Source organism: Oppia nitens, unplaced genomic scaffold (assembly GCF_028296485.1).
Source record: "Oppia nitens isolate AA-2021 unplaced genomic scaffold, nextdenovo-longstitch-racon4-pilon3 scaffold14_pilon_pilon_pilon, whole genome shotgun sequence".
Classification (NCBI taxonomy): domain Eukaryota; kingdom Metazoa; phylum Arthropoda; class Arachnida; order Sarcoptiformes; family Oppiidae; genus Oppia; species Oppia nitens.
This window is the reverse complement of record NW_026533193.1, coordinates 1,403,845-1,430,375: the sequence shown is the minus strand read 5'-3', so window position 1 is coordinate 1,430,375 and position 26,531 is coordinate 1,403,845. Positions and strand designations below refer to the sequence as shown.

At 24.5% G+C, this 26,531-nt stretch overlaps 1 protein-coding gene across 1 annotated transcript; it reads left to right on the top strand.

Moving 5' to 3' along the window:
• Positions 1-1,516: 1,516 nt before the first annotated feature.
• On the top strand, positions 1,517-26,531 carry LOC128962407 (uncharacterized). The gene is made up of 21 exons (XM_054308783.1): positions 1,517-1,686; positions 2,345-2,545; positions 6,585-6,686; positions 7,024-7,198; positions 9,877-10,037; positions 11,750-11,950; positions 12,495-12,596; positions 13,568-13,706; positions 14,930-15,214; positions 15,295-15,797; positions 17,654-18,199; positions 19,064-21,446; positions 21,566-21,778; positions 22,523-22,881; positions 22,993-23,097; positions 23,162-23,309; positions 23,496-24,074; positions 25,345-25,643; positions 25,710-25,913; positions 26,046-26,147; positions 26,448-26,531. Exons 2-21 carry the CDS (start codon positions 2,444-2,446, stop codon positions 26,529-26,531), a joined length of 6,792 nt encoding a protein of 2,263 aa, XP_054164758.1. The 5' UTR covers positions 1,517-1,686; positions 2,345-2,443.

The window sequence follows — 26,531 nt, the reverse complement described above, 5'->3', positions numbered from 1 at the left end:
AGTATTATTATTACAAAACACATAATAAAACTTTTTTAAACAATATATATAAAAAAATAATAAATTGGATTTACTTAAATTTTGTTAATAATATATATATATATATATATATATATATTATTTATATCTACACATTATACCAACAATAATAACAAAATTGATAATATTATAATAATAAGTCAATTTAATAGAATTGAATAATTTTATTTAATATAATAGATAAATAAAATTTACAAATTATATATATATATATATTGAAAAGTATATTATTGTATAATACAATATACGATATATACTATAAATATTGTATATCATTAAATTAACGTTTAATGGCTTTTATTTATTTATTTTTATATAAATTATATAATATACTGTACATTATATAATGTATATTATATGTTAAATCTAATATTATATTATTGAGTATACTGTATAAAATATAATTTATATATATATAAAGTAAATTACAATATAAAATTAGTACAAATTTTAGTTTTCATTAATCTCTCTCTAGCTTTAAATAATATCATTAATATAATTATACATTTTTTAGTCCTAATTATTAACCTATTGATATTATAAAAGCAAATTTATGTTTTAATTTTTGTTTTGTTGTTTTTTATATTGTATTTATTGATTGAAGTCTCAATGCTAACCATTTAATAGGTTTTTTCAGTCTATATTTATAAATATATTGATATATTATATTTAACTCTATGACATACATGTGATTTTATTATATTTTAGTCGTAAATATCGTTTTTTAAATATTATTTGACACACATATAGAATTGGACAGTTAGTTGTATGTCTATAATATTGTTAGATACAAAAATATAATAATTTATATATTATATAATATTATATATATAATTGTCCAAAAAAAACATTATTAACCCATAGATTATTATAGTATCATATTATTATATAAGTTATATATATATATTATATCATAATGACAACAACAAAAATCTAATATAATGTTTGCTTAAATATTTGTATCATTAGATTTTCTACTATATATATATAATATTATATGTGTGTATGTATTTGCACAGTATTGTATATTGTTTTTTTGTTGTATATTATCTATTTTTTATAGTATCTATTAAGAGACAATAGTGTACCGTATGTTTTGTTGTATCAATTAAGACACTCATTGTTTTATTTTTTAGCTACTGTTTCAATATAATCTAAATACACGACACAATAGTGTGTCTGTCATCGACAACAACAACGAGAATCACCAGAATATTCTGTATATACACACAGTCATAGACACACACACACTATACTACCCAATAGTTTGACTATATTTTTGTTTGTTTCACTGATTAAACAGTCATTTTTTTGTTGGTCGTCATCGGGTTTTTTTAGTATTATTATTATTGTGTGGTTTTTTCTTTAAATACTATCCAAGATATCTGATTAACGCATCAAATGGATACACAGTCAACAACATTGCCAACAACAACAACAACATCATCAACAACAACAACTATAAGCCATAATACTAATAGCACAACAACAAGCAATAATGATGATCCCATTAATAGATGGCTCAAACAGGGAGAGTTAGCTAAACTAGAACAGGCAGTATTGGATGGTTATGGCCATCAGCTAACTGGCCGTACATCACGTCTACCACAAGTCAACCGATTTTTGAAACAGGTGCCAGATTTTCAGGTAAAAAAATATGAGAGAGATAATTTATGTGAATAAATAAATAATTAGTTAAATAATTTTACAAACCAAACAAAAATATTATTTTTAAAAATAAATAAATAAGAAAATAATTTCCACTTAATGGGAGATTGTCTATACATTTTTTTATAAAAAATATAGGAAACTCCATATCCATTAACTATAGTATAGTTACTATACCCAAACCCTACACCCCAACATACCAACAGTTTATTATTTATAAACTAAACCATCAAATTAACCATTGATTTAACTGTATTTTTATTTAATATATAATCGTTTTTTTTGTTGTTGTTGTTGGTATACTGTAATATTATTAGTACAGATATCAAACAATTTATAATATACTGTATATTATATATATAACGTATAAACTCGCATATATATAGAGGTATTTTTTTTGTTAGTTTGCAATACATTGTAGTAATACTTGAACCAAAAAAAAAAATCTAGTTTTAATTTTTTAGTTTAGATTTACCGGTAATTTTGTTGTTTATATATAATACAGATATAGATATATTAAATATGAAATACAATCTTTTTTATTAAAAAAATATTATTACTAATTAATTAGTGTGTCTTAATTGATGACATAAAAAATAACACATTTATTATTATTAATATTTTTTTTTTAAAAAAGGCAAAAATTCAAGAAATTCATCGATCAGTACAATCAGGCAATTATCGTAGTGTTCAGCATCTGATTGATCGCAAACGGTATGCCTTTTGCAGGGATCAGATGGGATCGACACCATTGCATAAGGCAGTCATCTATGGCCACAATCTTATTGTCGATTATCTATTAGACAGATACGGGTCGACAATACACGCCAGAGATCATGTAAGACATATATTAATAATTATTTATATATTTTTTTATATATTAAGTATAAATAATTATAAATAATATATATATATATTTATATTTAAGTAGATATTTAATAATAATTACTAAAATAATTAATTAATGATTTGTTTTATTTATATATTTTTTCTAGTAATTACACTTATATTATATTTATTAATAAAAAAATAAGATATATTTACTAAAATTATTTGATAACTTATTAACTAATAAACTAATTGATATAAATATAATTTATTTAACATATAATAATATAAATAATAAAATATTTTTTTTAAATTTAATATAATTATGTTAAGTTCTGATTATTTATTATATTGTATGTCTAATATAATTTAAAATTATTATTATTATTATAATAATATTTTTGAGTCTGAAGTTTTTAAATCTAATTTATTATTTTATTTAATTAAATATTCAAATTTATGCCAAACAAACTTTTATTAATAAAAATGCAAATTATTTGATACAACTAATTTTAAATAAAATAAATTTGTTTTTCTAATATATTAATTATTATTAAAATATATAATTTATTGTATATACATATATATATATATATTAAATTAATTGTTTTTTAATAATAAATATTGTGTGTGTTTGTGACTTATGTTTATTGTAATTATTATTAATTTATTAATTATTATACATTTAAAACAATATAATAATAATAATAAGTGTCTATTATAATTATTTTTGTAATTATCTTAGTAACCATATTAGTATTTGTAAAATATTTTTTTATGAAAATATTAATACAATTAACTATTTATTATTATTATTATTAAGTAATTAAATATTTAGGTAATTTTAAAAACTAAATATTGTTAATTAAATAATTAGTTTGATAATCATTAATACCAAAAGTCAAATAATATTAAATAATAATTAAATATGTTTTTAATATTATTTTAATATAAAGTATATCATACTATATATATACTGTATATTCGCCATGAATTTAATTGTTTATCAAATAATATAATAATAATTAATAAAATAATTTATGATCAACGATAACAATAATATATTATTCAACTTTTTTATATATATGATTTTTATTATTTAATATTAATTACTTTTAAGTTACAATTATAATTTATTAAGTGTTTATTGATTTCATTAAATAATAATTGAGAAATTTTTATATTAATGCATTAAATTTCACTTTAATATCAAAATTATTATATAAAATAGTCTATAAATATTAATAATAATAATATTATTATTGTATGTATAAGTATTACTTAAATTAGTTCAAATTGTCACAAAAACATATTGATTATCAATATTAATTATTTAAAAATTTTTATTTTATTAAATTAATAGCTAAACTTTGAGTAGGACTTAAATACATCTATTTACTCCCACACACACACACACATACACATATATACATACATACATACATACACATACAGTACACACATACATACATTAAAATTCAATTTACAAATTTTTTAACAAAACAATTTCGTAAATTAAATTTGATTATTATTATTATTATTATTATTATTATTATTACTAGTCGTAGTATTATTATTTAAAAAATATTTATTTATTAAAATTCAAGTATGCCAGTAATTTTAATTTTATTATATATATATATATATAATAAAATTAAAATGTGTATGTATATATATATTTGTTGGTTAAAATGTGTAAAATAATTATTATTTAAAAAATACTTAAAATAATATTTAAAACTTTTGACATTATAAGAGAGTGTAAATATTTATTGTATAAAAATACTAAATATTGTTTGTAATAACAATCTATAAATAAATACTAGTATATTATGTAAACGATTATTAAATAAATATAATTAAAAATAAGTTGAGAATAAACAGAGATTAATAGAAATATTATTTAAAAATAATACAATCATTTATTATAATTATATATCATTATTACAGTATTATAAATCATCTAAACTAAACCAAAAATCAATTAATATTATATATATAATAATAATAAATAAACAAAAATAATATATTATTAATTTTTCAATTTAAGCACAATAACAACAACAAAATAATTGAGTTTAAATAAATCATTCAAAATATATAAATTACTATCAATTTGTACCGTATATCATATATATTTATAATATATATTTACAGTATTTATAATATATATTAAGCTAAAAGTTATTTTTTATTTTATACACTGTATATACTGTACTGTATATTAGTAATAATAATATAAGCTAAATAAATAAATAAAATAAAATAAATTGGTAATTTATTTGCAAAATTATCAACATCAATCATTGAATTTCATTTATTGTTAATATTATTTACTAAAGAAATACTAAATAATAATAATAAAATTGTTTTTATTTTTTTTATAATACTGGCTTTTTTGTTTGACATATATAATATATTTAGTTGTTTTTACCTATATTTGAGTTATACATATACAACAACAACAACAACAAAAATAAAGTAATTTATAAATAAGATAATAATATTATTTTAGGTAAAAATAAAGTAATATAATAAAATAAAATAAAACTCAATTTATATAATCATTAAATATTAACAAATAATAAATAATCGGAAAATATTTCTTTTACGTTAAAATCAATTACATTGTGTGTGTTTGTGTGTGTGTGGTGGGTGAGTGTGTATGTGTAAGAATATATATATATATATATATATATATATATATATATATATATAAACAATTGATTTTTGTTTAGGAAATATAGCTAAAAAATATTTATTTATTTTTTGCAATTTTTAATTATGTACATTTTTATAGATGAATAAATCGACAAAAAATATATAAAAGTATAATAATAATAATGAAATTATATTGAAAGCAATCATATAATTGGTTGTCATTTGATTTAACACTCAAAAAGCATACTTTATATTACTGTATATTAAATGAGATACGAGTGTAGACTTTATGATTAGACTCACACACACACATAGACACCGGGAATGGCCATGAAATAGGACTGCCCCCTAATAATAAACATTAGGTGCTCCATATATATAAGCTAATATAATATAACCTACATTTACACATAACATTATTATTTCATTTTCGTTAATAATGATATAAATTTATATATAATATATATTCTATATTCTATATATATATTCTATATGTATATATATATTCTATATGTATATATATATTCTGTATATATATTTTATTTGATATACGATCATATAGTGTTATATATTCAATGATATTTTATTATTATTATTATTATTATTATGATAGTGTATATAATATACCTGTATATATATTAATATAATAATATTTTAAAAACAGTAGTCACGCCAAACATACATTAAAACTATAAAAATAAAGTTTAGTATTTTGTTTCATATGATTTCAATACAATTTATTTAATGTTTGGTTCAGTGTCTATATTATTGGTTGAGTGTGTCTGAGATAAAAAAAATCAACAACAAAAATTATTATTATTATTATAATGAAAAATATTTGATATTGATTTTTAAATAATTTATGTAAGAAAATAATAGCTAAATAAATATCTTAAATATATTATATAAAAATTTATTATTATCATATTATAATAAATATTTTTCAATAGTTATATGACTATTATTTATATTGGCATTAATTTATTTTAACTCAAAATTCATATTATTATTATTGAATTAATTGCTTATTATATTAAAGTAGTTTATATACATTTATGAGTTATTATTATTATTAAAACTATTATTTATTTTAATAACAATATGAATAATATATAAAACTATTTTGTTATTTACTTGAATTTCATTGGAAAACACTTTATTATTACTATTAGTCGCAGAATATTCTGTATTATACTATATATATATATATATATATATATATATATATATATATATATATATATATATATATAGAAAGAGTGAATACAATATACATCGATATTATTGTTATTATTAGTATTAGTATTATTATTATAAAGTGTGTGTTTGTTTGGTTTGGTTTGAAATTTATTTTTTTTAAATATTAATATTGTCTTATAATATCAAAGAGAGGCCGAACAGCACTACATTATTCAGCTGTTGTTGCCGACGGCGGACACATTTATAGACAACTATTAGAAGCCGGAGCCGACACTATGGCCACCGATATGGTAGGTCTATCCCCACACCCACATACCCCCTAATAATCTCTAAATATTAATCGTATTTAACTATTTTAATATATACAATATGTTTGCTATAATATATAGTATGTGCTTATAATTTATAATTTTTTATTTTCATTAAATTTATAAATTCAAGTAAATAGTATATTAAAACAGTTTTTTATGTTTTTTAAAAATTTAAAGTGTCATAAAAAAATAATTAATTAATTTTTAACTATCATTAATGTTATGCTATTTTGTTTGTTTGTTAATTTACTGTAAATTTTTTTTAATATATTAAAATATAATTTTTTTCAAAATCCAAAAAACATATAATAAATAGTTTGGCAAAAAACCTGAAGACTATTTAGCTGTAAATCAGTCAGAAATTTCGGCACAAGTACTACGTGAAGGTGCAAACTTTGGACCAAATAGTAGGGCACCGGTAGCTCAACAACGGAGAAGCCGTAGACTCGATAGAAATATTGATCCGTCGTCAATCAAATTTTATACATCACGTAATTATAAATGATTTTTTTGATATTAAAATATTTTATCATATTTTTGTTGTTATCATAACATTAGTGAATTTTTTTATGTTAAATAAATTTTAATAATTTATTTTTTTTAAGTAAATATTTTTCGAAATTTGGTTTTTTACATTATATTTACTAAATTAGTATAATAAGTATAATAATTAATAATATATATATTAATTTTTTTCACGTATCAATTTTTATCTATTATATTAACATATATATTAATAATTTAAATTTTTTTCAAAAAAAATCTAAATTATAATCTAGTTATCTAAAGTAATATTATATTTACTATTTAGTTATTTTAGAAATTTATAAAATTTTTATACTTTATATATCATATAAAAAATTTCATTATATTTTTTTTGTGTGGATATAAATATAATGTAATATACCTTAAACAACAATTTTGTTGACCACACATATATATATAATTAGCATATACTGACTACTACTGAGTATATATAAAAAAATATTAGTATTAATTATTTACAAAAATAAAACATGAAAACTCACTTTTACTACTATTACTACTACTAATTTATTATTAGTAAATTAGTAATTAGATAACTAACCATGAATCAATTTATTATAAATTATTTTCACTAATAATAATACTAATAATCACTAACATTAATATAATATTTTATTTCTACCTATATATATAATACAGTACAGTATATCTATATATAAATATATTCAAGCAAATTTATTTTTTCATTAGACATTCAACAATTAATTATTGATAATAATAATTGCGTTTATTATTTATTATCGATGTTGTTGTTGTTGTATTAACAAAAATAAAACACACATTTTACTATATAATATTAAATTATTTAACACTGTATTAAATATATTGATTTATTTATTTTTTGGGGTTTCTATTATAATTCAATTATATAAGATAAGATTGATTGTATAGAAGTATATATATTGATAATTTATATATATAAATTTAGTATTAAATATAATAATCTTAAAAACTACATAGATAAGCTACTGTACAATATTTTATACATATTTATATATAGAAATAATAGTTTTTTTTAAAAAATAACAATAATAATATACTTAGTATCAATACAATATTTTAAGAATATTATCAGGATCAAATTTAATAACAATATTTATTTTTATTTATTCAATAAAAGTGTTAATATATAGTATAGAATATATATATATATATATATATATATATAACAATAGCATTTACACTTAAGGTGTCATTTATCTTATATTGATTGTCTATTAATATCATAGTATAATAATAGTAAACTTAAATAACTTTTACAACAACAAAAAAACATAATATAAAAAATATTTTCAACAATATCTAAAATAAAATTTTTATAAAAACTAATATTGAACATAAACTATTGTGTATTTATTTTTATTGAAGTTTATTTTGTTTGACTGTGTATTAAATTTTTAGTTTACAATAATAAAAATACTATTTTTTTAGCTATTATTTACAATAACTAGTTATAACACTACTGTATATAAAATTATCCTTTTATAAAATATATTACATAATTAATTATTATTTAATAATTTTTTAAAAATTCAATATAATATACATTTTATATATTATTAACTAAATTTTCTAACTATATAAATCAATAACATTATAAATAATAGTAATTATTATTATTATTATTATAAATAAAATCCATTATTCTTACACATTATGCTTACAATACTTGAAAGAAATTACTGATTCATATGAATAATGTCTATTATATATAATAAATTTCTTTAATATCAATAATAATAATAATAAAAAAATAATATAATTCATGTTTCATATATTATTATATTAGATATTTTTTATATTTATTATAGAGAAAAAAATCACAAAACAAACTACTACTATATTTAATTATAATAAAATATAATTATAATAATAATATTCTGTCTATCATTATATACAGTAAATACTGTATATATATATATGTTATAGTTTTGTTGTACCGGTATATACAGTACATTACATATTATATATACAATATTAACATTTAAATGTTTATTAATAAATACAATTGAAAAAAATGTATTGTATTATTATTATTTTTTAATTTTCTATACAGTATATACAACTTGTATTTATATTATATAAAACGTTTCACGCATTTTTCAAATGAAATATATTCACATTATATTTGCATATATTCTGTATATATATATATATATATATATATATATATAGTATATATAGTATATATAGTATATATAGTATATATGTATATAATATGTATATATATATCTAATGTAAGAATAATATTCTGGCGATTCCTATGCCAACAGACATGCAGTTTGTTTTTTGTGTGTAAACACACACACGATATATATATATATATACAGTATTTGTTTGGTTTGCTATGAAATAGTCTACAATAGTCTATAACCTATTGTTTAGATACTTTCTATGACACTATGATATGATGATAGCTAGACATACCTTAAAGTATACAACAATAACAACATAAATATGAAAAAAATGTTTTTGTTATTTTAGTATTTTGTAAATACAATATATCAGTTTTTTCCCGATATTTTTTTGCAACAACAAAAAATAGTAGTATATATTTGTAGACTGATTTGTTTGCTTACCACTCTCTCTCATACATACCGGTTCTCTCTATACATACATACAGGTTCACTAATGCATAGGAGTAACATAAAAGAGCTGATAAGACAGGGCAATCTGTCGACACTGGAGGAAGTGGTACTCCAAGGGTTCGGCGACCGGCTATTGGGCGAGACGTCTACAGCACCGTTAGTTCAAGAGTTTCTCGATAAGCTACCGGATTTTATTGTATGTAGTTTTTTTAATATTTATTTTTGTTGTATATATACTGTATATAACTTATATTTATATACAGTAACAAACATAAAATTGTTATACATCTACCCACCCTTACATAAACATACTATACTACACACACACACACACACACACATACACACACACATACACACACACACACACACACACACACACATACATACACATACATACACATACATACACATACATACACATACATACACATACACATACATATACATACATACATACACATACATACACATACATACACATACATACACATACATACACATACATACACATACATACACACACATACATACAAATACACACACATACTCACACACATACACACACACATACACACACATACATACACACACATACACTGTTATATAGTATATACCTGTATATAAACTTAAATGTCATATACTTAACGTACTGTACAAAAAAATGTTTAGTAATTAATGTATTAGGCATTTAGTACAATGTCACCTGAATGTATGGGTAGATAAAAAATAATTAAAATACACCTGCACCTAAATATTATATTATATTATGTTGTAATAATACGATAATTACAATAATAGTAATGTACTAAATAATAATTTATAATTTAAATAAATAAGCATAGTAGCTAAAAATTTAATTTTTTTTAAAATTTGTATGTTATGTTTAATTTAGTTTAGAAAATAATAATCAATAGTAATATATTGTAGATATTGTATGTTATTCTAAGAAACTAATGTTTTATTATTTTTTTCACTATTATTATTATTATTATTTCGAGGAAATTAATATATATATAATTTATATATATATATATTTTTTTTTACTAAAAATGTATATCAAATATAGACTTTTTGCATTTCATATACAGAGTATATTCAACATTATAATCAAATATACAATTATTATTATTATCGATAAGTTTTTTATTTTTGTCTGATACTCGATATTCATGTCATTAGTATTTATATTGTATTGTAATAATAATAATAATAATAATAATAATAATAATAATAATAATAATAATAATAATGAACACTATAAGAGATCAATAGAAAGTATATGTATTACTAATGATAAATATTCAACATATGTAGTCATATACAATACATACGGTACATAAAGTATATGTAGTTATTATTAATATTATTATTATTATTATTATACATTTTACTTATCATTTAAACAAAAATTATAAATACCATAATATATTTTAGAAAGTAATAAATCAATACAATTCATATTAAAATTGTATTTATATATAACATGATAGTATACTTTATTTATATAAATATATTTTCTCAGAAACTCATTTAGACATACATTGACACACACACTGTATATATATATATATATATATATATACAGTATATATATATATATACTTCTATATATATATATACATACCTTACTGTATATATAATAGATAGATACCCATACAGATACACGAGTGTGAAAGTTATACACAAAAAAAACAAATATGAAACTAATCAATCAAATGTCAAACTTGATTACATGCTATACTTAGTCTATGAAATTAATGTCTATTATCTATTATCACCCTTTTTTTCTATCAATGTTTTTAATCATCAATTACTATACTCTCTCTCTCTCTCTCTCTCTCTCTCTCTCTCTCTCTCTCTCTCTCTTTCTCTCTCTCTCTCTCTCTCTAATTGTTGGCTAAATAGGATCAAATCAATGAGTTACATCATGCGGCCATGAAGGGCAATCTTAGAGAGTTTCAGGGACTATTGGATAGGAAATCCATGATCACTGCCAGGGATCAGATCGGTGCCACACCGTTGCACAAGACTGTCCTCTACGGTCACTACGAGTTGGCCGAGTATATTGCAACCAACTTTCCCGTAACATTGGACGCCAGAGATAACGTTAGTGAATAATAATAATTAGATCAATAATTTTATAGATATAAAATCAAGAATATTCTGTGTATTTATAAATATACAGTATATTGGGAATAATTCTATATATTTAGTCAAATATAATGTCAATATAGATATAATAATTTTTTATTGAAATTAATTTAATAATAAGTTTTAAAAAATATATAAATATAATAAAAATTGATATCTATTATAAATTATTATTATTAGATGACATAATAAAATATGTCACAAATATATTCAATAGTATATATTTTTTGAAACTAAAATTTAAAAAAAACAAAATTATTATGTATTAACTGTCAATATATCTAAATATAGTATATATATATTGATTATGTTTACTATTTATTATGACATTTATTTTTATCAAAATAATAATAATAATGTCATGCAATTTTTGGGGGGATGATTGATGTGTGATATATATATATATATAAATATATTATAATATAATTTTTTTAAATATACACAAAAAATGTCTAATAATATACTATATTTTGTATGTGTGTTTGTTGTCAAACCATAGGATGGTCGGACAGCCCTACATTATGCCAGTGCTCTGGACGATGACCGACAGTTTTACAATATGCTGGTCAAAGCCGGAGCTTCTACACTATTACCTGATCTGGTAAGTCATACAGTTTTTTATGTGTGTTAAAAATATAAACTATAAAAAAATAAAATACAATTTTTTTTAAAAAAAAACATTGACATGTTTTTTGATAATAATTTATTAAATAGTTTTAATAAAACTACTGTATAATAAAAATTCTAGTTCAATAGTTAGTTAAAAAAAATGTTTAATATTTAAATAAAATATTAATATATAGTACAGTATTATTATTAATAGTTTAAATTTTTTTTATATTATTATATTACTAAATAGTTTTCTATTTTATTAGTAAATATTATCATTTTATAAACACTATAGAGGGGGGGGCGGGGGTTAAATCAATTTATATATATATACTGTATATATAAATAATATAATCATAATAGTAAAGTATAGTGAATTGGCTATTATAGCGATCCTCTACTCCCACCCAACCCTCCCCTATTAAATTACAGCCCATTTGTGTGTAAATTGTTGTAATAAATAAATACAATATTTAACAACAAAATTGCTTATATTATTATTTGCCACACAATTTGTTGCCTTTTTTACGTATTATTTGCTATTTTGTTTTTTGATGCTATTTAAGCCCCAGAATAAAATATGTCAATAATTTTTTTTATTGATTTGTATAAAAAAAAATCTTAATGTAATTTTTTTTTCTCTCTCTCTATCTCATCCCATCCCATCATATATTTAATGGCCTATATATTTGGCAATATTATGACACACACACAACAACAACAACACAACTGTTTCTAAAATAAACCCACAAAAAAATCTCTCAACAAATTGTAATGACATCTCTCTCTCTCTCTCTCTCTCTCTCTCTCTCTCTGTATCTATCTATCTATCTCTCCCTCCCATTATCTCTTTCAACCTCTTTTTTATGGATCCTATGGATGTGTTGGTGATGATACTCATGGATCAACTTATCTCTCTCTCTCTCTCTCTCTCTCTCTCTCTCTAAATGATGGGATCAATAGAAAGGCAAAAATGCAGATTTCTATCTTAGATTTCCTGAACAAATCAATTTACAGCAAATCATCAAACGATCGCAGCGTCTGAACGCCAACTATACCATCAATACTGCAAACCGTATTAAATCAAAGTCTCCGTCAAGAAGTAAGTGATTTGATTGTTGATAACAGACAACAATAATAAGCACTCTATTGTTAGCCATTACTTTCAATCACAATATATATATGATATATAATATATATATATATATATATTCAAAATATATAGATATAATATAAATACTTCACACACACACACATTATATGTGCTGTCCATATATAAAATTTATATACATATATATATACATGTATATATAGCTTATACTTTATTATGTAATATACTGTATATTTATATAAATTGTCACAAAAATAGCCTAGGATCATTATCATACAGTGCATTATTATAATTGAATTTTTTTCCACTGAGATTTCACATCAATTTCAAACATAATAATAACAATAAGCACCAAAAATATGTCTGATATTATAATATATAAAATTTACAGTACTTTTTTTGTATGATTATATTTTATAAATTTTCAGGTACTTTATATTTACTGTAAAATACATGTAAAGTAAATTTTTTGTATACTAATTTACAACAATATATATATATATATATATATATATATATATATATATATATATATATATATATATATATATATATATATATAATATATGAAAGTTTATTAATATTAATAATTAATATATAATGTAAATACTAAATATTAAACTAAATATTAGTAAACAATATTTTTTTTAATGCAACAAATAACAACAAAACATAAGCCTGGTACTTTTGTTTTTGCATATCTATGATATATATATATATATTATAGTATATATTATATGTATATATATATATTAGTATCATATGTTTATAAATTAATTACAAATTTATCGCACATTTTTGTTTTTATCTAAACATTTATCTGATTTTTAAAATATAATAGATTATACACTTTATAGCAGTATATACAGTATATACAAATTTATATATATATATATATCATATGTGGTTATATAACACAATATATATAGGATGGACACACACACACCAATATTTCTTAATAATAATAATAATATTATAAAACTATGTGTATAGAGTAGACATTGTTGGCCATCATTTATCATCTAATTTGTCATTAATTACGATATACACAATACACAATATACAGTATATACCACTATATATGTTATATATATAAATCATATAAACTTTTTTTATCATATGATTTGTATTCAATATCCGTTTTTTTGTATTTATTAGTACTGTATATATATATATATATTAATTTTTGTTTTGGTTTATCTTATATATCTCAGGAAAAGAGAGAAGTCTATCGCCGTCCTATAGATTAAAACGACCGTCGGATGCGGCGGCAAACGGGATCGGCATCACTAACGGTAGGTCAGCAGCAGCAGCAGGAGGTGGTGCTGGCGGCGCCGGCAGTAGTAGTAGTAATGGCGATAATACTAGTGAGGAAACACTGTCGGAAAAGTCTAGTACAGCAACAACCGGTGCTGATACTGGCGATACAATCGGCGGCGGCGGCGGCCAGAAAGGCTACGGCCGAAAAACTGGCGGCGTTTCGTCACCATCTGCGCCGCGTATGTGTTGTTGTTGAGGACATGTGTTTGACCACATAAATAAAACTAACTGTTCAAATCCCAATCAATCAATCCAATAGGACTGGACGTATCATCAGCTAATCTGAAACGTTGGATACAGGAAAACAATATCGAAATGCTTGAGGGAGTAGTACTCGAAGGTTATGGTAATCGTCTGAAAGAAAAAGCCGAATACTTTACCGATGATGACTCCGGCGACTCAATGATGTATATAACCGAAATGGTACCGAAAATGATGAATCAGATTCGGGTGGTTCATGCAGCCGTATCGTGCGGTGATCTGTCGGGATTTAGGGACACACTAGATGGTGGTGACAACCGGGACAACAACTATGTACTGGCCAAAGATCATCTGGGTATGGCACCCATACATAAGGCTACCATTATGGGCCATATGGATGTGGTTGACTATATATTGGATAAGTTTCCCGAAACGGTTAACTGTAGGGATAAAGAGGGCCGTACGGCACTGCACTATGCGGCCGCTACGACCAATCGAAACGGTAGTAAAATCTATAAAGTATTGGTCAAAGCCGGCGCCGACCCGAGGATTAGGGATTCCGTAAGTTTTTTGTTTGTTTGTTTTGTTTAAAACTTTTAAATATAATTTTTTTTTTAATTTTATTATAATTTCTTTAAATAAATCATATATATATATATATACAAACATATATACACACATATACATACATATATATATACACACATATACATACATATATATATATATACACACATATTTTCAAATGATTCATGTTTTGTGATAAAAAATTTTAAATGCATTTAAAAAACATATAAAATATTAAAATAGAGTATAAAATCCGTATATTTGGTAAAAACTAAACTATATATATATATATATATATTTAAATATATTTTATAATTTATTTTATATCATAAAATCATATCATATACAGTATATGATAGTAATATTTTTTTTAACTGTATTTATGTCTCTATACTATACTGTAATACATCGTAAATAAAAATAAATGTGTAAATACTGACAACATTTATAATAATAATTTTTATTTATTTATATATATATATATATATATATATATATATATAGATATAAATATAAAATTTTTATAATAATTTCTATAATAAATAAATATATAAAATATAAACGTCAAAATTTACACATATATATTTGACGTTTATATTGCCATATATATTATAAATATAAATAAATATATTTATATTTATAGTAGGTCATAACATTTAAATTTTAGTTAAAATCATATATTTTTTTAACAAAAACAACAACAAAAATTGTTTAAATTTCAAACATAATATTTTATAATATATTAAAAACAATATATTAAATATATTTTTAGAAAACAAATTTATGTCTAGTAATTGGTGTCAACTATTTTTTAATATCATATAATATATTATAATATACGATATTATAAATTATGATTTCATATATTTAATATTTGTAATATAAATATATATATATATATGGCATAACTTTTATAAATAATGGTGAGAGCAAAATAATAATAATAAGTCATAATAATAATCATAATAATATTTTACTAATAAAATTATTGTAAAAAACAATAAAATTTAATGAATGTATGTTTTTTGTTTTTCCCCTCAATTATAACTACACAATACTGTACAATACAATAATAATCTAATAACTTAAATGTTATGAAACAAATTGTTTATTATATTTAGAAATTTTCTAATATTTACTTTATTATACAATTTTATAATACAGTATATATATATATAATTAATTACCAGTAATTAAAAAATTTTCAAAAGATCCAAAACTATTTTTAGACTTTTTTCTATTTTATAGATATTATATTTAATATTATTAATATATTTTCTTTCATCCAATTTACTAATAATAATAATAATAATAATAATAGTTTCGCAATGTTTCGCAATCTTATCATTGGATTATTAATATCATATATATATAAACAACTTATATTTCAGAAATATTTTTCATCACTTATCTATATATAGTATATCCCTTCAAGTATTTTATTATATACAATACAATAAAATAATGATCATCACATACAAAATATGACTGTCCATTATATTATATAATAAATATTACACACACAAAACATTTAGCGCATATTGATTGCACAATACTATTGTATTATATAAATTATATACATATTCATAAATATATATATATATATTAGTAGTAGTAATAGTAGTGGTAAACACAATATATAAATCTTAATTATCGTGAATCCACACCAATAACAAAAAAAAATCACATCAACAATAAAAATAAAATCAATAAAAAAAATTAGTAGTCTATACCTAGAATATTCTATATATTTATTTCCCATCCCATCCCGGCCAACCCCACCCTCCCATTAAATTGCATAATACTATTTGCATATATTTTAATTATTATTATTATTATCGCCCAATTAGTCTGGCAAAACTGCTGAATACTATAGAGTACATCTGCTATCGTTGCCCAACGAATTATCCCGTATTAATAGCCGCAAAAAACTTAACCCACTGGCCAAATATACGGCCGACACATCATCGGCGGCCAACAACACTGGCTATCAGATGGCAACAGGAGCTATCGGACGCCGCCGACCAGTATTGTTGGCCAATACACAGGAACGTATTGCCGGCGCACTGAATGCTGGCGACATCAAACAACTACAGGAGCTGGTACTCGATGGCTACGGCGATTCGCTAATAGGTAGGACCTCCTGGGGCGAGGAGGCGCGTAAATTCCTGAAAGGATTGCCTCATCTGATGGATCAGATTAAGACATTGCACGCATCGGTTGGCAACAATGACATTGGTAATATTGATCGTATATTATCGGATGACTCGACATTGATTAGGGCCAAGGATGAGAATGGACTACTGGCCATACATATAGCTACTGCACATAACCGGCCAGAGGTTGTCGACTATCTTATTACTAATTATCCCCAATGTATTCAACTTAAGGACAGTGTAAGTGTGTCTATATATGTATGTATGTATTTATGTGTGTATGTATGTGTGTGTGTATGTGTGTGTGTGTGTATATATGTATATATATATATATATATATATATATGTGTGTGTGTGTGTGTGTATGCGTGTGTGTGTGTGTGTATGCGTGTGTGTGTGTGTGTGTGTGTGTGTGTGTGTGACCAACAAAACACAAATACACACACAACTTATTGAGATAGGCTATCATATCGGGTATACTACTAATAATACATTTAATTTTTATTTTTAGTGACAAAACAAAGTTAACACATCATTAAATGCCCGACAATTTACAGTTAATGATTGTGTGTAGTAGTAGTAGTAGTAGTAATAATTGGATTCAGTAGTGTATGTTTAATCTAATATACCGTATATTATGTTTATTTATTATTTATTATACAATTGTCGCACTAAATGTAATTAAGTGGTATGTGTTTGTTTGTGTGGCTAATCTCTTATATAAAATTTATATAATAAAAGCTTTATATATATATATATAGTATTAAAGCAGTATTTATATCATTATTAAGATAAGTAATGAATGAATGAATAAATGAATGAATGAATGATTTTCACTGAATCCCAAAAATTTATAATAAATGAATGAATTATAAATAAAATACACAATAATTTTGATAATACAATAAAATATAAAACAGTGTATAATGTTTACCTTAAATAATATACCCGTATTTTAATATACTATTTATATATATTATAGTAATAAATAGGATACTAATTGATAGTATATTACATAATAACTCTCTCTCTCTCTCTCTCTCTCTCTCTCTCTCTCTCTCTCTCTCTCTCTCTCTCTCTGAACTCTCCCATTTGAACTAACAGGTCGGACGGACAGCCTTACACATATCGGCCCAGAATAAGTCGATAGACATCTATAGAAAACTGGTCGACTCGGGCGGCGATCCCAAAGTAATGGACAAAAGTGGCAAAACGGCTGACCATTATTTTCGTCAGCAGACTATACAAAACTATGACTTTGTTTCGCCAATCAATGGCCGAAAAATGACTGAACAGGACATCAATATTATTAGTAATAATAATAATAATAATAATAGCAATGGATTTGTTGAACAACAAAATAGTATTAACCTAAGGAAGAATAGTAAGCCAAGAGCTGCTGTCCAAACAAAAGCCAATAACAACAACAATAAGACTAAGTCTTCAACAATCAGTGATCCAAACAACGATAACAAGACTACTACTGTAGATGCAGTGAATACCAATGATACAGACGATAATGACCTAATCGATGACAATAAAAGTGTTGTTAACACCACTAATAATAATAATAAATCAAAGAAAGTCGTTCCCAACAATCGACAATTGCCTCAATTACAACACCAACCATCACAACAACTACTACTGGAAGATCATCAGGGATTAGATGATAGCAATTCAGATAATACTACTAATAATATAAATACAGATATTAGTGAAACTACTAATACCATAACCACAGCAACAGCTAATAATAATAATAATACTTCCACTTCTGAGTTAAGTATAACCAGCAGTACATCCAATAGTAGTGATGTAATCACTGAAGTGTTTGTCGGCGGCAATCAATCCGTTGTCCAACAGGTCATCAATGATAGTACAACAGCAACAGCAACAACGACAACATCAGAGGCTACCGATGCGGACAACAGTAGCGAAGATAATGATGTCGTCAGCAATTCAGAGATGGATGGCGACGTCGTTACCGAACAAGTGGTAATCGATGGTCAAGTTATAGTCGACCAAGAAGTTGATGAGCAACCAGTGCCTATTGATAGTAGTAGTAGTGGTAGTGATAATAGTGAAGAAGTCAATAATGATTTAGTAATTCAATCATCAAATGACAATGAAATTCAAGAAGAAGAAGAAAATGAAGAAAAAGTTTCAACAATCAGTGATAATGAGATTTCACAGCCAGAAGAACAACAATCAGTAGTTATTAATGAAAACTCTGGAGAGTCGTCGTCGTCGTCGTCGACACTAATAGAGGGAGAGATCAAGACTGATGGGGGAGGAGAGGGGGAGACGACAGCAACAATTGATGAGACGACGACTATTATTGAGGCACAGAATGAAGAAGAAGAAGAAAAGGAGAATCAGATAATTACTGATAAAGAAAATAAAGATAAAGACAACAATACCGATGATAATGAAATACAAATGGATAGTCAGTCAGAGGTGGCAAATGAGGAGAAGGAGAAGGAGGAGGAGGACAGCAAGGATGAGGTTATAAATGATAGCCAACAACAACAAAGTGATGGTCAAAGTGTTGAACAACAACAACAACGAGAGGAAGAGGAGGACAATACTAATAGACAATCTATAGATAAGTCGGCGATGCTTTCATCAAGTGTTGTTGCAACAGATGGTGATAATGAAGTTAATGAACAAACAGTAGATCAAACAGAAGTTTCCGAAACAAATCCGTCCACCAATAGGAAGACTGACGACGGAAGGAGAAGATCGTCATCGAAGGTCGGCGGCAACACTTCCCGACGATCATCCAGTGGTGCCGACTCTAAACATAGTAGCGGCGGATCGCGGCGTTCGTCCGGTGGTGGTTCGCGTCCGTCCAGTCAAGTGCGGCGACAGTCGTCGAAAAGTTCAATCAAATTGGACAGACAGTCGTCGATTGCTGAACAGGTCGCAGATGCCGACGACGACAATAACAGTGGTGGTAATGGTCCACAACTACAGGAGCTAACAGAAAATCAGGAACAGATCATAGACAATGCTAACAACGATACGGATGACAAAAAAAGTGGTCAATCCATAGTCGATGAATCATTGGCACAACAACCGACAGAAGATAGTGGTGAGACTGTTGCCGCCAACGACGATACCGACACTACAGATACCGGTGCTGTTGCTGATGATCAACAGTCATCAGCTGTCGTCGATAATACTGAAACAACAACAACAGCTGAAGCAGTAGCTGATGAAGAATTAGTTGCAAATAATAATAATAACGAGACGACTATCGATCAAACAGAAGATCAAGAGAGAGAAGCTATTGATAGCAACGATGGAGAAGAAACACAACAGACCGTCACCACCACTACAGGTGATGGTATATCAGATGAAAACCAATTGATTATGAATGTCAACAACAATGACAACAACGACGATAATAATAATAATGAAGACGAAGAAGAAAACGAAGAAAAAACTAATCAAATCATTGATAATAATAATAATGACAGCAAAGGTATTATACAATTCATTCATTCATTCAATTTACTGGTAATTAATGACCCAATAAAACGGTTATTCATTTATTTTATTTTATTTCTATCATTTATATCGCTATCACTATCGGACTGGTAGTCAATGCTGATGATGACAACCAAAACACCGGTAATAATAATGGTGTGGACAATGACACCACCACAGCAACAACAACACAACAACAACAACAAATGAGATCAACTAGTGGTGATGGTGGTGGTGGTGGCAGCCGGTCGACTACCCCCGGGTTGGGTCGGGCTTATAGCAGACAGAGCACTACAACCATTGGTGGCACTATTAATCCACAATCAGGTGATTACTAAAAAAACTACTACTACTTACACACTATCGTCTAATTTTTTTTTGTTAAAAATTTTTAATTTAATCAGTAGTTTAATTTTTTAAATTAATTAAATAATGTATTAGTTGTGTTATTTTGTTTTGTGTTAATTTGTCTAATTGCTTGCAATATATATATATATATATATAAATATATAATATTGTTAATTATTTCTATAAAAAAATATGATATTAAATATCAATAATAAACTTTTTTTTTGTGTGTGTATTTAAATAATTTTTGAAATATGTTGAAATTATAATTGTTGTAACTTAGCTAGATACAATATATTATATTATTGAATATTATTATTATTATATAAATATTTAAAAAAAAATTAATTATATAAAATTTAGTAATTATAAAATCGATAATAATAATAATAAAGATTTTTATATTAAAAAAAATTATTAGCATAAATAGTTTGATAATTATAAATAATTTGAATTTAAATACAAAATATATATTAAATATATACTGTAATATTTTGTTTCAAAAAATAATTAAATAAAAAATAATTTTATCATATACTAAAAAAATTATTTAAATAAACTAAACTACTATTTTTTAAAACTATTTAATTATAATTATTTATTTATTACTATAAAAATTATTTTTTTTATTTTCAAAAAAAAAACATTATTCATTGGCACCCAACCTATACAACCCAATATTATTATACATATATATATATATTAATTATATATTAATATCAGATGATCGTCTCAATGAACTGATTAGCCACTGGCTTATGGATGCCGATCTGTTACGACTGGAACATGTAGTTATAGCCGGACAGGGAGATCGGCTAATTGGACGCAAATCAAACAACAATCGTGTACAGGATTTTCTAGATCTAGTACCCACTTATATGTCAAAAATTAGGACAGTTCACGATACAGTCATACGGGGTAATCTCAATGAAGTCAAACAAGTTTTGACTAGAAAACGGTTTGCCCTGAGCCGGGATCATCTGGGTTCAAGTCCACTACACTTGTCGGTATTGCACGGGCACCTGGATGTTATGCTATATATTATACAACAGTTTCCCGAAACAATCAATGGACCAGATAATGTATCGAAAAATTCTATAATTAATTAATTAATCTAGCTAAAAATTAATCTAGCTAAAATTGTTTACAAGTTTATTAGTTTATAAAATTAATTAATTTTTTTTCATTAATAGGAGGGCCGCATCCCTCTACACTATGCAGCTATAATGAGTGATCCAAACAAACAATTTTATAAACTATTGTCTAAAGCGGGAGCCGACGCCTCCCTAACCGATAAAGTGAGTCAACAAAAATATAATATATATATACGATTTTCTCTAATTAATAACAACCCCGAAATAGGCCGGTCATAACCCGGAATACTATTTGGAAACACCGGGAGTATTGACTATTAGGCAATTGTTGGAAAATTATATGCCGCCCGACGATGATAAAGCTAACGGTAGTGCCGAAGTATGGCACCGACCGCCCACTGCCGACATCGAGTCACGTGAGTAGACACATACACACACACACACAAACCCACCCACCTATACATACCCACCTACACCTACACATATACACTCACTTAACTATTTGTGGCTTAAGTATTGTGGATTAGTTTAATTAGTGATCAATGTTTTTACTAAAATTATTTACCAAACAAACAACCAAAACAACAACAAAAAAATATAAGGTCTGACCCCAACTCCAGACAACGGTACTGATGCCGACTCGGATACATCGGTTGTCTATAATGTCAATCGCGGTCAAGAAGTGGACGCCGAAGTTCATGTCGATGCCGACGATAATAATAATAATAATCGCCGATCGGTTAGCCGATCAGTATCGCAGTCGTCGATGACAAGTACTACTAACCGAGGAGGTGGTGGTGGCGGTGGTGAAGGAGAGGCTACTGAGTTGGCAGAGGAAGGGGATGAAGACTTCGAGACAATGTCTAACGAATACCGAAAGTCGCTGAAAGAGGAGAAAGAAAGACTACAGAAGAGCTACGAAAGGCAAATGTCTGGTTCGTCGACAACGTCATCGTCGGCGGCAACGACAGCCACTACGGCATCAGTGGTCAGTGTCAACGGTCGTGTCGTCGACAATATACAGAAGGCTCAGCCGCCCTACGATGGCTCTAATGGCGCTGCCGTTGGCGTAGCCATTGCTAACGGCGCCAATACGGCCGGCTATGACTTGACTGAGATTAAGGATGAAAACGGACAGACAATTATGCACTTATTGGCCGCTAAACCACATCAGAGAACCGGTTCTTAAAGAATATTCTGTTATTCTTATATATTATATATATATTATTACTTTTAATAATAATAATAATAAGTTTATATTTTAATCAGTCATATATGATATTATATTCTCATTTTAATATTAAATATAATTTTTTTAGTTTTTATATATATTTATTTTCTCTCTAAATAGTCTAAAGACTATATTATTTTCTTTAAATTAGATATCAAATCAATTAATTTTGAAAATAATTTATTAATTTCAATATTATGAAATTGAAATTAGTATCATATGATAATATATCTGAAAATTTGTTTAATTGGCTTTTTTTAGTATAATAATTATGTGATGAAATACAGTTCCTATTATATAATAGATTACTTAAATTATTATTTATTTTTTGAAAATAATTATCAATATAAATATATGATTTTTTATATAATATATTATTTTATGATTTTATCATCAATTTACTGTTAATATCAAAATTATATTAATTAATATAATTTTAAAAAACAATTAGTTTAGTTACAAACAAGTTAATTTTAAAATCTATAATATAATTTTTACAATTTATTTTTTAAAAGTTAAATATCAATAATTATGATTCTAGTAATAGTAATAATTATTTAATTTAAAACATAATAATAATTATTATTAATTCAGTGATATATTAAACTTTTAATTTAATAGATTAAATCTCTCTCTCTCTCTCTCTCTCTCTATTTAGTCTAAAAGATAGTATATTTCAATTGAGTTTTTTTTAAATTATTAATTTCAATATTAAAAATTAAAAAATTAGTAGTATATTAATATAATTTGAAAATTTGTTACTATCATCTATAATATAATAAGTATAATTATGTATTAAAATATTATAACCAATAGTTCCTATTAATTGATTGAATTATTTTTTTTTGTTATTAAAAAAAATAATTATCAATATTTGTGTGTATAATATAAATACCAATAATTTATCCAAAAAAATAATAATCGTGATATACAAAAAATTAGCTATCATTTCAAAAACAAATATATATTATATATAAAATTAATAATTTTATCACCAATACTGTAAACCTTGCTTTTAAAATAAATTTACTGTATCTTTATATTAAATATATATATATATATTTATATTTTAATCTATATATAAATATAATGTTAACGATTCAATAATAATAATAATAATAATTTTTGCTTTTTTCATATTTAATAAATATATATATTTATAAATTATTATTATTTTTAAAAAACAAAAAAAAATTATATATATGATTGTTTCGGTCCAGTATTTTACAAAATGCTATCGCAAGCCGAGTATCTGATACCGGAAAGGGATGCCAAATATAGGACAATGCGTGACATAACTGTGGAAAACGGTATCAAAGATAATCTGCGGGCCATCGACTTGTATATACTCGACTCGTTTGTCAATGAAAACCGACAATTCATTAGATCCCTAGCACTGGAAGGCTATGATAGCCTATTGACTGTTGTCGATGGCGAAGGACACGATGTTATGGCTATACTTAAGAGACTACATAAGCAGCGAATGCAGGAAATGGTCAAAGATTTGGCACAATTTCAGGTTTTTTTTTAAAACTTGTATTTTATAAGAAAAAAAAACATTTTAATTAAAAAAAACATTTAACAGAAAAATCGCGACGAATTGCATACATTCATACGGCACGGGTATGTCGAAGGAGTGGACCAATTGATACAATTGGACAGCAATCTAGTGGTGGCTAAGAGTCAGCGGGGCAGACATGCGCTGCACATATCGGTGCTGTTCGCCAATCTGGACATCATTAGCTCGCTTATCGAGTCAAACCCGCGGGCAGTCAACACACCCGATCATGTAATACCCCCTACCCTACCCTCTCTTAGCTAACCCTCCCCCTGTATATCATATTGTTTGCAATCGCAGCGCTAATTATAGTAATAGATAAATAAAAAAATTGTTTTTTCATTACCTTTCAAACACATACAGATGGGTCGCACACCACTTCATTACGCAATGGCCAGCAGTCTAGTCGAAGATATTGGTCGAGTGCTGATACGTGCCGGTGCTAATAGACAGCTCCGGGATGTGGTTAGTAGTGTATTGTTGTTGCACAATATGTTTGTTGGTTTTTTTGTTTAAAATACACTATAATTAGTTTTATTACACACACAATAAGTTTTATTATTATATAAGTTTCCTATAATAATAATAAATAAATACTGTAATTATTAGTATTATTAATAATAATAATATTGTATATAAATAATAAAATGCTAATTAAACATTATTAAAATTAATTATCTAAATTTTAAATAATTATTTATATATATATATATTTTTAAAATTATTAAAATTAAAAATATTATTTTTTTTTAATTAAATATCTAGAAAATGAGAACACCTAGCTACTATTTTGTCTATAAAAATGATATTAAAGAGATCAAATTGGAGGAACAAAATCTAACAATTTGA

Bases quoted from the DNA above. Each gene is read 5' to 3' on its own strand.
- LOC128962407 (XM_054308783.1), top strand. From the start codon at position 2,444: ATGGGATCGACACCATTGCATAAGGCAGTCATCTATGGCCACAATCTT. The intron at 10,038-11,749 runs GTATGTAGTTTT...TTGGCTAAATAG, and splicing joins ATAAGCTACCGGATTTTATT to GATCAAATCAATGAGTTACA. The intron at 21,447-21,565 runs GTATTATACAAT...TCGGACTGGTAG, and splicing joins TAATAATAATGACAGCAAAG to TCAATGCTGATGATGACAAC.